Source organism: Marmota marmota, unplaced genomic scaffold (genome assembly GCF_001458135.2).
Source record: "Marmota marmota marmota unplaced genomic scaffold, marMar, whole genome shotgun sequence".
NCBI classification, from domain to species: Eukaryota; Metazoa; Chordata; class Mammalia; order Rodentia; family Sciuridae; genus Marmota; species Marmota marmota.
In genome coordinates this window covers 21,374,526-21,389,719 of record NW_025999968.1, presented here as the reverse complement: position 1 = coordinate 21,389,719, position 15,194 = coordinate 21,374,526, and the positions used below count along the sequence as shown (strand labels likewise).

General features: G+C 32.9%; 1 protein-coding gene across 1 annotated transcript in view; it reads left to right on the top strand.

The window, feature by feature from the left end:
* Positions 1 to 15,194, top strand: part of Epha6 (EPH receptor A6) — an 800,746-nt gene that overhangs the window by 659,210 nt on the left and 126,342 nt on the right. Inside the window, exon 13 of the mRNA XM_048803856.1 lies at positions 8,664 to 8,725. Within this exon, the coding sequence (XP_048659813.1) occupies positions 8,664 to 8,725 (62 nt within the window). The remainder of the gene's footprint in view (positions 1 to 8,663; positions 8,726 to 15,194) is intronic.

Sequence of the window (15,194 nt, the reverse complement as noted above, 5' to 3'; positions counted from 1 at the left end):
TCTCATATATGCTCTTATAACTGAAATTTCAACTGCTAAGCCTTATCCTAAAAAGTCTCATGAAAATAGTAGAATAATTTCAAACAAATTGATTTGGATAACTCAAATCAATTTAAGATAACTATGGAAAGAGAAAGCAAAATCTAAAGATATTTCCTGCCAGTTTCCTTAGGACATATATGCTGTTTATATAGTTTGTTTTAATATTTTTAGACCTTGAAAATTCTAAAACTTCTCAACAAATATCTTTGGGAGCCACACAGTGTGTGATCCATAATGTCTTTCCAGGATGTGGCTAAAATAAGACATGGAGATTTAGGATGATTCTTTATGTTTATCAAATTGTTGTAAAGCATGCAGTCTCTGGAAGTAGATTGCCTGGCTTCAAGCCCTGGCTCTGCCAATTGCTCACTGTGTCTTGGCAAGTTGCTTAAATGCTAAATATATCAGTAAACTAATAACTACACTCCCACAAAGGTTAATATGAAGGTTAAATCAGTTAGTTTATGGAATGTCCATCAACAGTGCCTAACATACTAAAGAATTTACATATAATTCAGCATACACATATATGCTGATTTAGATATAATATCTATTTTAAAACTGGGGAGGAAGGGAAGGAAAGGGGAAGTACAGGGGACTGAAGCACTTTGTATTTCCTGAATGGATGATTACATCCAAATGAACCCCACTATTATATATAACTATAATTCACTAATAAAAACATTTTAAAAAGCTGATCAAAAGTTATCTGCACAAAAGATTTTTAAGAAGGAAACCGAAAAGCAAAGTAGCATGCAATTATTTATGTCATAAAGTTTAATTTTTGAACTCAGATTCTATATAGTGTTTCAAGCCATGAAAATTTTCTGCTGGGTGTCGCCCATTGCTATCTAACAGTAAGTAAACTATTGACTATTCTGTAATTGATTATTTCTTTCATAATAGTTGGAAAGCAAAAAATTCACAAAAATTCAAAACATATGCTTTTAATTTGACCATTATATTACTCTTTTAAGCACATAATACTAAATCAAGAAAAACATTTTTAAGAACTACTTTATTACTAAAATTTTGCAATATGGTTAGTGTCTTACAGTGAAAGCACAGCCTCACCTTAGGCATCTTTGCCTGTAACTTTTATTGCCACCAGGACACTTTAGGTAAGAAGAAATCTTTTTGCCTATATGGTAATTTCTAATAAAACAAATCCGGATTACTGCAACCTGTACAATCAGAAAAATGAGAAATTATACCCCATTTGATTCAAATGTATGAATTGTCAAGATCATTGTACTGTCATGTGTAGCTAATAAAAATAAATAAATAAATAAATAAATGCTACTGTTTTTATAAATGCAGGTTGTCCCTCCTAATTTCTGCTCACCTGTTTTAATCCTAGAAAACATTTTATTCTTCAAGGATATTTGGATCATCTCTAAATTTTTAAAAAAGCAAAAGAAATTAAGAGGGGGGGAAAGGGAACCAAATCAACTCATTGATTATATAGACACATGAGTTGCAAATTTCTCCAAGGTTAAAATCATCAATTCCAGATTAACCATAAGATATGTTGTTACAGACAAATCTACCAGTACAGTACAGAGGATACAATAAAGCTAGATAGATAGAAGGTAAAAACCTACTTCCAGCAGAAGCTATTTTTAAGAAACATATACTATGTTATTTTTTTAAAATCCTATTTGGATTATTTTACTCTAGTAGAAATCATTTTGTTCAATAAAACAACTTTCAAACTTGTTGGTTTTAAGTATTTAGACTTTAAATGACCTTTGAAATCATCAGGAGAGCTTACTCATTGACCTTAGACATTTTTAGTAATGAACTTTCTTAACTCTAAAAACCAATTCATAGCTTAGGATTGTGCATCAAGTCAGTAGGTAAGATATAATACTCAAAATATATACATTCAGTCGTTAATGGAGCTATTATTGGGTAATTCCATATTTAGTATTAGTTGCCATTCTCAATGCTTGATATACATTATCTCTTTCAATCTCACAATGACCCTATAGAAGGAGAGGTTATTATACAGAATATAGAAGCACTCAAATGAACAATTCACAATATGCAAATGAGAAAAGATGAAATGAAAAGTGAGTGATGAAAGATCACTTGTCGAAATTAGACCAAGTTTTCAGTATTAGGCTATCTGAAACTAATCTTATAACTTCTAACTAATCTCATGACTCATAAGGTAGTGCACTGTACTGGGTGTATCAGGTAAAAGATAACCAATCATCCAAGTTTGCCTGAAAACAAAATTTTCAGTGCTACAAAAGGGAACATATTGGATCATATAAAACATGTAATTTGCAGTCATTTTAACTTTCACTTTGCCACAGGAGATAAAATAATTTTCATACCAATATTAAAACACAACAAAATACAGAAATTATCTATTTTTTAAAAGTTTTGCTATACAGTGGACTAATATAATAAAGGCAAAGCAGATAATTGTGAACAAAAGGGGAAGGAAGAAATGTGTACCATTTTTGAGGAAACAATTATTGCCACACACCATGTTAATTATAGAGTCCTAATCTTTTCAAAGTTTTTTTATCAAAATCATAATTTTTATAACAAATACTTAGGACTAAATGAATATTAACATCCATTCTATTATTTCGATAACTCTTTCTATGTCTAGAATTATTCTCAGAGAACATCTTTATGTTCCTGTTGACATTCAGCTCAAGTAAAAAAAAAAAAAAAAAATGAGAGTATTCAACTCACTCTATGCCAAGGTCTGTTCCAGATTGTGAGATTCCAGAAAAACAATTAAGCCTAAATTCTGGCCTCTCTAAAGGTTGCTTTAGAGTGGGAAAGAAAGACCTGATTGCTAACATAAATATCATATCATAAATATCATTTAAAGGAAGGAGAAGGTACATAATCAAGACTTCCTGAAAGGGAAAATAATTCATGGGAGAATTTACAATGGTCATGGTATTAAACCTGCTTTAAAAAAAAAAAAAAAAGTATGTGATTTTACCAAGTGGAGGTAGTGAGAAAGAAATGTTGCAAAGAAAACAAGATGCAAGTCATACTCACGGAAATATGAGTCACCTCAAGAATTTGAAAAACACAAGGTATGGAAGAAGGGGGAGATCAAAAGATGGCATTAGAAATGAAGGTAGAAGAGACACTAAGAAGAAACTTAAGTGCAAAGGAGTTTAGACTTTAATCCTGCAACATGCTATGCAATAAATAACACAGTCATTAAATGGAAGAACGAGACATTCTTTATGTAACCTTTATAGTAATTGACTTATTTCTATTGCCCTTTCTACTAAATACCCCAAAAGAGCAGAGATCTTGTATTGATTGAGGCTATGTCTCCAGAACCCAGAAGAGCACTTGATACACTAGTAAGCATTTAAAAAAGTTATTTGTTGTATCATTGAATGTTTGGAAATAATGTGGATGCAAGGGTTATCTTGCAAAATGAGACAAAAATAGAAGCAAAGAAACCAGTAAAGGATCATTGTGATAGGTCAAGTAAGGGAAAAAAAACAGAATGTGGATAACACCAATAATTTTTTTACAGACACAACAGGACTTAATAATGTATGGATTGATAGGAGTCCAGTAAAGTGAGAAGTCAAATATTACAGAAGGGTTTCAAACCAGGGTAACTAGATAGATGATGATGTTTTAACTAAGACAATATTATAAGAGGAGAAAAAGGTTCAAGGAAAATGTTAAAGGATTGCAACAACATGGATAGAACTAGAGATCACGATGTTAAATGAAATAATCATAAATAAAAATACCAAATGGTAAAGTTAGAAATGAAGAATCCAAAAAAGTAGTACTCATACAAGTTCAGAGTAGAATATTGGCTACCAGAGACAGGGGAGAGTAGGAGAAGGTGGGAGAGGTTGATTGATAGGTACTAAGTTATAGTTAGAAGTAAGGATTCTAGTGTGCTATTGCACATAGATAATGATAATATACTATATATTTCAAAAATCAAGAAGAAAGGATTTTAAATGTTTTTTTGTCGTAAACAAATGATAAATGTTTGAGGAGAGTGAGATGTTTTATCTGACAAAAACATTACACAATGAGTACATGTATTGAAACATCACTAAGTTCCACTCTAAATGTATATAATTTTTAAGTTTGTAAGTATCAGTTAAAAATAAATTTAAACTTAAAGATTAAAAAAAAGGTTGAATTCAAACTTTCTGAGGACAAGATTTGTTCATGATCTGATAGTCTCCAGGCAACAGTATAAGAAGAAAACACTTCACCAACTTTAGTACTTACGTGAATAAAAACAGTGATTTAATGTATTATAATGGTTCATATGTATGTTTTATCCATATATTTTAAATGCATTAGAGGGATGAGAAATTATTTCATTCATTATCAAGTCCATTTGAGATTATAATTGTGGTTTGCTATCTCTAAAGTATAAACAGGGGAGGTAGAAATAGATTAAATAAATGACTCAAAGAGTCCTGAATTGCCTCTGGGAGGAAAAAATACAGGCGCTTTAACTGTCAATCCAAGTTATCATCACAAATTTTATTACCTGGTAGACAAAATATAGATGTGATAGAATGTTAAATAAACTAGAATGATTTAAATCTGTAATAGAGTTTTGAGGTTGTTGAGAGTTGTTTCAATTCTTCATTTTACTGACTGCACATTAGAAATTGCCAGACTGATACAAAATAGTACATCCAGCACAAACTTATTACTTATATGAAAATGTTAAATCTCTGTAATCCCCTTCTTTCACAAATCTTTTCTGAGGAAAAAAAAACATATAACTATTTCACTGGCAAAATATTTTTCCAAGATTCTATAATATTTAAAGAATTCTTTTGTTCTCTTTAACATTAGCATGAGAAAAGTTAGTCTTGTGATCATATAGTTTCTTCATACCATCCCTCTCAAAATCACTCTAAGTTTCTATAAGTATTTGAAAATATATATATGTTGGTCAGTAGTCCCTAAAAGTCTCAATGCAAGAAAAAAGTTTTTCTTCTCTATAACAGAAAAGGATGACAAGGCAGTTTTTGAATTATGGTCTTCAGAATAAAATAGCTTATTTATTAGAAAATCTTGATTCTAAGGCAGTTTAAAATATCTATAACCATATATGGGTTATTTATGATTTTAAAAAACCTAAGAAATTCACTTTAGTGGCTTTGAAGAGCTCTTAAAATAATATTTCTAAAAAATAATGATCTTGAGTTTTGAAAATTGAATAGCTTTCAAGAATCCTGGAGCTCCTCTGTTGTCTTGAATGCAATTCAAGACAATACTAAGGTGATGCTGTCACATGAGACATTGGGGATAAATGGCTAAAAATCTACAAAAGAAAAAAAGAAAATAAGCCAGAATATTTTGAAATTTTAGAATAAGAATTAATCAACTCTAAATATTTCCCAGGACCAGTAATGCAATATACAATTGTTACAGATTGAAAATAAGACAGAAAAACTGTAGTTACCATCAGCAGACTTCTCTCGCCTAAAATAGACTTAAAGAATACCATTCTAATTTTTATAACTTTCCTTAGACTTACTTAATTTTTTATAACAAATATAATAATGGGCTGTAAAGTTACTTTTAATCTTTAGAACATAACTAACTTCCCTAGAGAAAACAACTAGGAAATAAATTTCAGATCAGATGAAAGCAAAAGTATTCTAAAAAGAACACTTTAGTTCAAATAACAACTACTCTCAATTGGTGGTACTAAATAAAATACAAAAGACAAAGAGCTCCAATGTGGAATTTCTAATTCATGAGGAATAGAGGACTCTTCATTTGATTTCTTATTATTATTGAGAAATGTGTCACTGATGAATTTTAAGACAGCCTGATGTACTAACCAAAAAATTATAGGTAGAATTAATTTCAAAAGGGCTGGGGATGTGGCTCAAGCGGTAGTGCGCTCGCCTGGCATGCGTGCGGCCCGGGTTCGATCCTCAGCACCACATACAAAGATGTTGTGTCCGCAGAAAACTTAAATAAATAAATAAATTCTCTCTCTCTCAAAAAAAAAAAAAGAATTAATTTCAAAATATTTTGTGTTCATGTAGATAAGAATCTTTTTTTTTTTGAGAGAGAGAGAGAGAGAGAGAATTTTAATATTTTTTAGTTTTCGGGGGACACAACATCATTGTTTGTATGTGGTGCTGAGGATAGAACCAGCCCGCACGCATACCAGGCAAGCGCACTACCGCTTGAGCCACATCCCCAGCCCAGATAAGAATCCTGATGAAATACTTGATGTTAATTTCTTAACAATAGTGAAACTGATGAGAAAAAATTAACTTGTTTCTCTGAAGCACCTACTAGGCTTTGCTCTTTGGGAAGTGACCTTGTGAAATCCAGTGAATGGAGAAATAAAGAGAAGATAAAAAAGAAAAACTGCCTAATACAAAGCCAAGCCCAACATGACAGTGCACATATTAGATGGGATGGGAACCTATAGGAAATGTCAATGGGGGAGACCTTTCAGGATTAGGTGTAGTGCATAAATTCTGGGGTGGAATGGCACATATGGTGGTATTAGAGAGGGGAACAAATGGAAAAATAATCTTGTCAGGTGAATTTTAGAAGTAAAGGCAGAAGGAGATAGTTATGAACAATGTAAGAGATGACAGCTCCTAGAGCAGTGGATGCTAAGGCTAGTTAGGAAAGATGAGGTCCCTCACTGGAGAAAATTGTCTACCAGGATAAGACTTGGAGCATTTATCTATAAATCTTTTCTGAGGAGCAGCTATACCATAAAGGTTAAAAGGTCCAAAGCTCTAAGACTAACTACCTGATATGGCTGCTCACTAGTTATTTGACTTTGGATAAGTAGTTTAATTTTCTTTCCATTTCCTTATCTAATGGGAATGATATGTTGCAATACAAGTAAAATGCTTACAAGGTCATTTTATTCTGATATCATTAAGGGAAGGGTACCAGTTTAAAAACAACCTAAGGGGTTCTCCTGGCCACAAGAGCTAAGATATCGTAAAAAGAGGTGAGACTACAGGCTGGGGAAAAGCTCAGGCAGCAGTTGCTGTAGTAACCCATTTTTTCCCCTTAACATCCTTAATCCTTTATCAAACTGGAATATTGATTTCAGGGTTTTTATGTTTAAATATAGTAATGACCTTTTATGTTCCCCATCTTGTTACCTAAGTGTTTATGTCAGTTTCCAATCTCTGTGCTCTCTGAAACAATATCCAAAGAGAAGATTCATGATGAACTTTCATATTTAAAACCTAGATATTCTAGATCCTGACCCACAAGGGTGCTGACAGTTAATTTGACCTCAATAATTGCTGATAAAGTTCTTCTTCGTTAGTTTTGGGGTAAAATTAATGGCTTTAAGGAACATTATAGAATATAAGTTAATATTCAGTATAAATGAAAACTTCTTTGGGTTCTAATTCTATGCATGATAAATTGGGAATTTTATTACTACATTTAACCTTTAGCACATCTTTCTTTAAAATACAGATCCAATGTAAAATCTAGCATTTGCATACATGGTTGTAATTTGTGACGGTCACCCTCACTAACCTGTAAGGCTCCGAGTTCATAAGAAAGACATGAATTACAATGAGATCTAATATTTCCATCACTGGTGCTCATGCACATAATTTCTTTCCAGACCTTTTTTTGTGTCGCAAGGAAAAACCATGCACAGTCCAGTCTGACTTGCCAAAAATTCTAATGAGAATCAAGAAATATAGATGTAAAAAGTAAATATGTCGTATATACTTATTTCAGGTAAAAATCATTTTCTCTTCATCTAAAACTTTATCTTTTAAACTTGAGCAATTGGCCAGAACAAATGCATTCCGTTCTTTGAAACAAATCAAAGTTATTTATGTCAAATATTCTACTTAATAGAGGTGTGCTGGGAACTTTAACAATTGATATGATCAAACAAGAAATAAATGATTTTCAGTTTAGTTTCTGATCTTAGCTTCTGCACCAGACTACAAAATCAGAATTGCTTATTTTTCTTGTACCAACACCATCGGTCTGTTGATCAAATCTACGTCCAATAAAGAAATGAGCAGGAACTCACAAATCCTACCAACTCTGGGGCATCCATCAGTCCATGGAAATTGTTCTGCTTGAAATCCCTTCAAAGCAGGAGTATGCTTGACTGTTTCTATGTTGTCAGTGAGAATTTATGAATTTCTCCTTTCTGCTTTATCTTAGGATTATTTCAGAAATGCCCATTCAGATATCAGTCAGACAAAATCGCTGCACTGTCTTTGAAGCTGTACCACAACTGTGAAAGCAGCAGCAGTAACTACTAAAACCCTGACCTTGACTTGTTGATTTTCTTTTAAGGAAAAGCTAGAGGACAAAGGGAGCATAATGTAAACAAGTGATTGCAGGCATTTAGGAAAAGAAATATTTAATTTCTTTGTAATTCATAATATACTTCATGCCCCTTTTATAAACTTAAAAGGAAATAATGCTATAAAGAAAGGAATGGGGAGATCCATCTGTATAATATGAGTATAGTTTTATAGAAGCAGCTGGGAAATGATGTTCCTATTAATAATATACAAATAATTTAGATATCGCAGCTGGAAAGCTCTAACTGCTGTACTTCTGTAACTGGTCTAATCCTTGTGTATTCTCTTGCTCTTTTGCAGGCAGACCAGTAATGATTGTGGTGGAATATATGGAGAATGGATCTCTAGATTCCTTTTTGAGGGTGAGGTGCTCTTTTCTGATAGTATTTAAATAAACTATTCTCAGTTCTAGATTTGAAATCATTTATTGTAAATTAAATTTTGCATAATGTTATGCATGGGTTTTCTGTAAAGAATAGCAGCAATTTCTCTAACGTGCATTTATCTGATATTGTGATACTTTAGAATATTTTAAGGGGATAAGATGTACACTTTATAATTGATTTCTTCTATAAATTTACTTGCCATATTAAAATACATATGTCTTTGTGTGTGTGTATACACATATATTCCAAATGATGTTATCATAAAGAAGGAAATGAAACTTCATCCCCTCCCACACCCACTCTTTTAATAATTTAGTATGATATTTTATCCACTGTCTATAATGCTGAGACCCTTCAATTCCTGAATGCTTACCAAAATGACTCAAGTTTGCTTCAGAAAGATAGTTCTATCAATTTTGTCCTTCTTAAGTTTATTTGAAGGACTGTTCACAAAAGAAGAAACATAATTCCCTCAGTGGTGATTTATTTTAAAATAAAAATTTTAAAGCTTTCTTTTTAAAGTGACTTCTCTTTAACAGTATAGTGTATACAAAAAAAAAAAAAACTAAAATGTTGTTTTCTATAATGGTATAAAATAACAAAGCTGAGAAAGCACCAGAAAGTTATATTTCAAAGTGTATTCATAACATGTTTAATATTTGAAAAGCCATCATATGCTTGGAAACTCCTCATTGATGGTGAAAAAAATAAACATAAAAAATCACTACCATAAATATTTTTCATCCCTGGTAGAGGTCATATATTTTCACATCTCTGCATTCTTTAATATCTGTCTAGTAATACACATAATCATTTTACTTGATTACAAAATGACTGAAATTTTGCCTTTTGGAATGTATTATATTTCTCTCTATATTCATGTGAAAATGAGGCATTCTTTCTTCACTTTATTTTTTGCCCATGTTATTTGAATGTGCTCCCTTTGCATATCACTTTTCTCTCTTTATCTCATTTTCATTTATTTTTCTTGACTCTGTGCCCTCTTCTTCCAATTGCTTTCAGTGTTAGCAGCAATGATGTACTTACACTGTGACTGGACATGATGTCCTGATTTAATACAGAAGCTGAATTCAGCAAAATCTTTGGCTTCTCCTAGAGCAGTACCACTTTCATAATGCATACTCTCAACCACATGTGCTCATTAAGGCAAAAGGAAATTCAAAGGTGTTTGAAACATGAATGGTTTATTCTTTTCTGTAGCCATTTTTGAATGTGTTATTTTATAGCTATATTCATTTCACCAGTAAATGTCCTAAATTATTTTAGAAAAATTTATCAGGACCACCTAAGGTACTTGAAATGCATCCTTCCATTATGTTTATTCAAAAACATAATTTCATCAGAAACATATCAAAATGTTTCATCATCAATAGCTGTTGAAAATTGGATTATATGACTACACCAGCAAATTAGGTGAGAAATGTTAGTTTCAGATATAATTCTTATTCTGCTGAATCATGAATCCATTATAATATGCTATAAAAAGCCAATGATACATTATAAACAAAATATTTACTTATTAGCATCCTAGCCAGGCATGGTGACACACACCTGTATTCCCAGTGGCTCAGGAGACTGAGGCAGTAGGATAGTGAGTTTAAAGCCAGCCTCAGCAAAGTAGTGAGGCCCTCAGCAATTCAGCGAGACCCTGCCCCTAAATAAAATATAAAAAAGGACTGGGAATGTGACTCAATGGTTAAATGCCCCTGAGTTCAATTACCAGTACCAAAATAAATAAATAAATATACTAATCCATGTTTATACATGGTATATTCCACGATCTAAATTTTGAAAGTTAATATTTTTCAGCTCTTATTATATACTTTGTAGGTAAGACCTTAGCTGAAGGTCTGAAGTAAAAAGTCAATATTTACCTGATGGTAAACCACCACTCTAAAGACCTGAACACCCATCTACGTTAATCTGCTATGTAACCTCGAACAAGCATGCTATCAACTCCTCTATACTTCTGACTCACTTATAAAACAGGAATTTGAATAGTACCTGTTCAAATATGCATATATTATAAGGATTGAGTTGATTACTGTAAAGCTTTTAGGGTTATATGTGACCAATGACAGAGGAAGGAATCCAATTCAAGTGTCCATGGCTCAAAAAGTCATGCTCGCATATCCTATGAGTACTTTTAGTTAACTTGCTTACTACTTTTCCTTATAAGTCCACTGCTATCACCCCCTCTTCACATACAGTTTCTACTAAAATAAAATTAAATGGTTAAAATGCAAAAAAAAACAAAACAGGGAGGTGGTCAGAGGTTTAGCTAGGTGGTAGTGTTTTAAATTTCTTTTTAATTCAAATCTAAGATACTAAAAAAATCAATGAATGGAGGCAATAAATAAGGCTAATGCTCCTGCATCACCCTTCTTTAATATTCTTACCCTTCTTTGTAATATTATCCCTTCTATGCCAGAAGCACAGAGGGTTTTATAAACTTTATGTCAATAGCGGGCACTCAACTCCCTGTGGCAAGCAGAAATAAAATACATAAGTCTATATAGCCCATAAATTCTCAAAAGTGAAGTCATTTTTCAAACTACTGCTTTAGAATTTGATAATCACAGCTTCTCTGAGCACAGAGGAGGAAGTGGCTAAATGTACTGCATCATAGGGAGCCATCCATGGCTCATTAAGAGCCTTCTGTGCTGACTGGAGGCAGAAAAGATTTCCCTTTGGTCTCCCACACTATTTGAAAATCACTTCAATTTGCTATTTTATTATGAAGGAGTGGTAGCACAACTAAGTACAAGATTACAGTCTAGTGCCAGAGCTGGTGGCTGGCTGGCTGTGATATTGCACGGGATTCATAAATCTCATGCTGTTTGAGATCCTTGTGGACATTCTTCCAGACATATATTGGAGTGGGGAGGTGCAGATCAAGTGTGCAGGCTTGCAGTGTTGGAGCATATACAGACGTGCGTGCGCAGACATGGGTGTGGGTGTAGCTATATGTTGGCTTATAATTTTTAAAACAAATTCTAGCTTAGAGAGAAAAGCATCAGGCTAGCTGCCCAGAAGGTACAGCATCACTGAGGTACATATTTTTCTATTGAAAAATATTTTCCGAGGAAATGTACCAGTATGAATTAAATGTAAGCTTGACAATCATCCCCGAATGGTCTCTAAGTACACATATGAATTTCATAAATACTTTTGTGGCCCTTACCTGGAAATCACCTGCCTCTAAATCTTAGGACCTCCATTTTTGTAATAATAATAAAAACTAGCAATCCAAATAAAATAATTATAAAATTATTTAAGATTTTGAGGTGTCATATATCAACCAAAAATTTACTTCTTTATTTTACAGTATTTCTTGATTATGAATTTATTTATTACAAAATTTGTCAATACCAAGATACACCATCACCAATGTCAGTTCAAGATGGTGCACTGTGTCCATACTGCAGCCTCTGATCACATCTTAAATCATTCAACAGAAAGAAAAGGTTTATTCATAGTTTTTACAAAATATAGTCGCATGGGCAAATAAGAAAGGAGTATCATCCAAAAGCCAAAAATCTAGGATAAAATAATAAAAATGAAAAGCAGCCAGATTCGGTTAAGGGAGGAAACCATAGCTTGAAATATGCTCAGGGAAGGATGGTGGGGAACAAGAAGAATGTGTGGAACGTGGTGCTACCAACTATAAAATGAAGACACAGAGGAGGACCAGGATGGTCTGGTGGTTGGGAAGAAATGATGCATTTCATTTTCATCACATTACATTTGAGATGCTGATAAAATACCCAGTGTAACATGCAGTCAGCAATTAGAAATATGAATCTGAAACTCAGCAGAAAAATCTTGAATAATATTTCAGATCTAGGAATTGGCAGCATAAAAGTGGTTATTAAATCCAAGCCATGGTATTTCTGAGGAAGAATTTTTAAGAAAAGCTGACAAATTGAACAAAGTGGAAACTCTATTCCATGCCAGCCTAAGTGGCAACACAGATAGACTCCTGTGGTAGCTAAGGAAGAAGTGGAACAGAAATGAGAAGGAAAAAATAATATGGAGTACCTAAAGCAAAGGGAACCGAGCATTTCAGGAAAGAGCAATTAAGCGAATGTGTCAAGTACAACAGAGAAATTCAGAAAGACAGACTGAAAAGCATCTATGTATTAGCATGTCAGAGGTCCTCAGTGACCTTGGCACTTTGAATGGCTTGCTCCAAAGCAGAAACAAGATTGAAAAATGAGAATGAAAGATTGGTAAGAATCAGTTGGTGGAGATAATTCCTTTGGGGAAAGAAGTGGGTGAGATATCAAGGCAAAAGATAAACCAAATGCTAGAAAACTAGAAAAAAAAAACAAGGTTTATTTTTCACATTTTTATTTTGATAAATTATAAATAACATACATTTTATTCTTAAGAGTTTAAAATACACATTTCATTGGTATCAAGGATACTTACATCAACACGTAACTGTCACCACCATCCATCTTTATAACTCTTTCAGCCTTGCAAACCTGAAACTCTGTACCCATTAAATAACAATACCTTATTTCTCTCTTTCACCAGGCCCTGGCAAGCACCATTCTACTTTCTGTCCTCTGATTTTGAATACTATAAGCATGTCATATAAATGAAAAGATAGAGTATTTTTTGGGGGGGAGGGGGGTTGTGATTGGCTTATTTCACTTAGTATAATGTGTTCAGGGTTCAGTCTTATTGAAGTATTATGTCAAAATATTCTCCATTTTTAAGGCTCAATAATATTTCATTGTGTGTATGTGTGTGAGAGAGAGACAAGACAGGCATTTTACTATCCATTCATTTCTCAATGCACACTTAGTTTGCATTCATGCTTTAGCTATTGTGAAGAAACTTGTTATGAACCTGAGTGTAAAAATATGTCTTTGAACCTTGATTTCAATTAATTTTGAATATATATGCAGAAATGAAATTGCCAGATTGTATAGTCCTTCTATTTTTAATTTATTGTGCAACTGCTTTAACATTTTCTATATTGTCGGTGTCATTTTATATTCCCACCAATGGAGCACAGGGTTTTGAAATCTTCAAATCATCACTAAAACTTATTTTCTAATATTTTGTTTTTATAAGGAGTCATTCTAATGGGTATAATATGGTTTCTCATAGTTTTGACTCAGATTTCCCTAAAGATTAGTGTGGTTCAGCATCTTTTCATTTGCCATTTTTATATCTTCTTTGGAGAGATATCTAGTCAAGTTTCTTGGCTTAGTTTTGAATCAGGTTACTTGGTTTTTTTGGTTGTTGATTTTTAATAGCTATTTATACAGGCTGAATACTAATCTGTTGGGAGATACATGATTTTCAACTATTTTCTCATTCTGTGAGTTGCCTTTCTCCTCTGTTGTTGGTGTTTTTTGGTACACAAAAATAACTGTGTTGTTGTTTGAGACAAGGTCTCCTTAGTGCCTAGGCCCTTCTCTAACTTCTGGCCTCAAGCATTACTCCAGCCTCAAACTTCTCAGTAGCTGGGACCACAAGTACATGCCACTATATCTGCTTGATACACAAAAGTTTTTAATTTTCAGGAAATCCAATATGTCTTATTCTTTCTTTTGTTTCTTGTGCCCTTACTGTCATATCAAGTAATCATTGCTAAATTTAATGATATGAAGTTTTCCCTTTGGTTTTTTCCTAATAGTTTCGTAGTTTGATGTTTAGGTCTTTGACCAATTTTGATTTAATTTTTGCATAAGGTGTTAAATAAAGGTATAACTTCATCCTTTGGTATGGGGACATTCAGCTTCCCTAACACGATTCATTAAAAAGACTATTCTTTCCCCCATTGAATGATCTTAGAAAACAAGTCAAAAGTCATTTGGCTATTGTCTTAGTCCCTTCCGGTTACTATAAAACATATATAATCTTTGATATATATGTGTGTGTGTCTGTATACATATATATGTGTGTACACATATATATGTATATGTCTGTATACATATATATGTGTGTACACATATATATGTATACACACACACTCTCTCATACACACACACACAAGCCTGGATAATTTATACATAATAAAACTTTATTTATCATAATTCTGGAGGCAGTTACGTCCAAGATCAACACACCAGCAGATTCACTGTCATTTAAGGGCTTTCTCTTTGCTTCTCTGATGACAGGTTTTGCTACATCCTCACATGGAAATAGGGACAAAAGCTGTGTCTTCACATGATAGAAGAGAATAAGGGCAAAAATGAACTAAAATGCTCCCTTCAACCTCTTTCATAAGAGCACTAATCCTAGTCATTAATAGAATGTTCATGGGGATGGGGTTGTGGCTCAGTGATAGAATGTTTGCCTAATGTGTGTGAGGCACTGGGTTTGATTCTCAGCCCCACATATAAATAAATGAATAAAATAAAGGTCCATCAAATCTAAAAAAAAAAAAAAAAAAAAAAAAAAT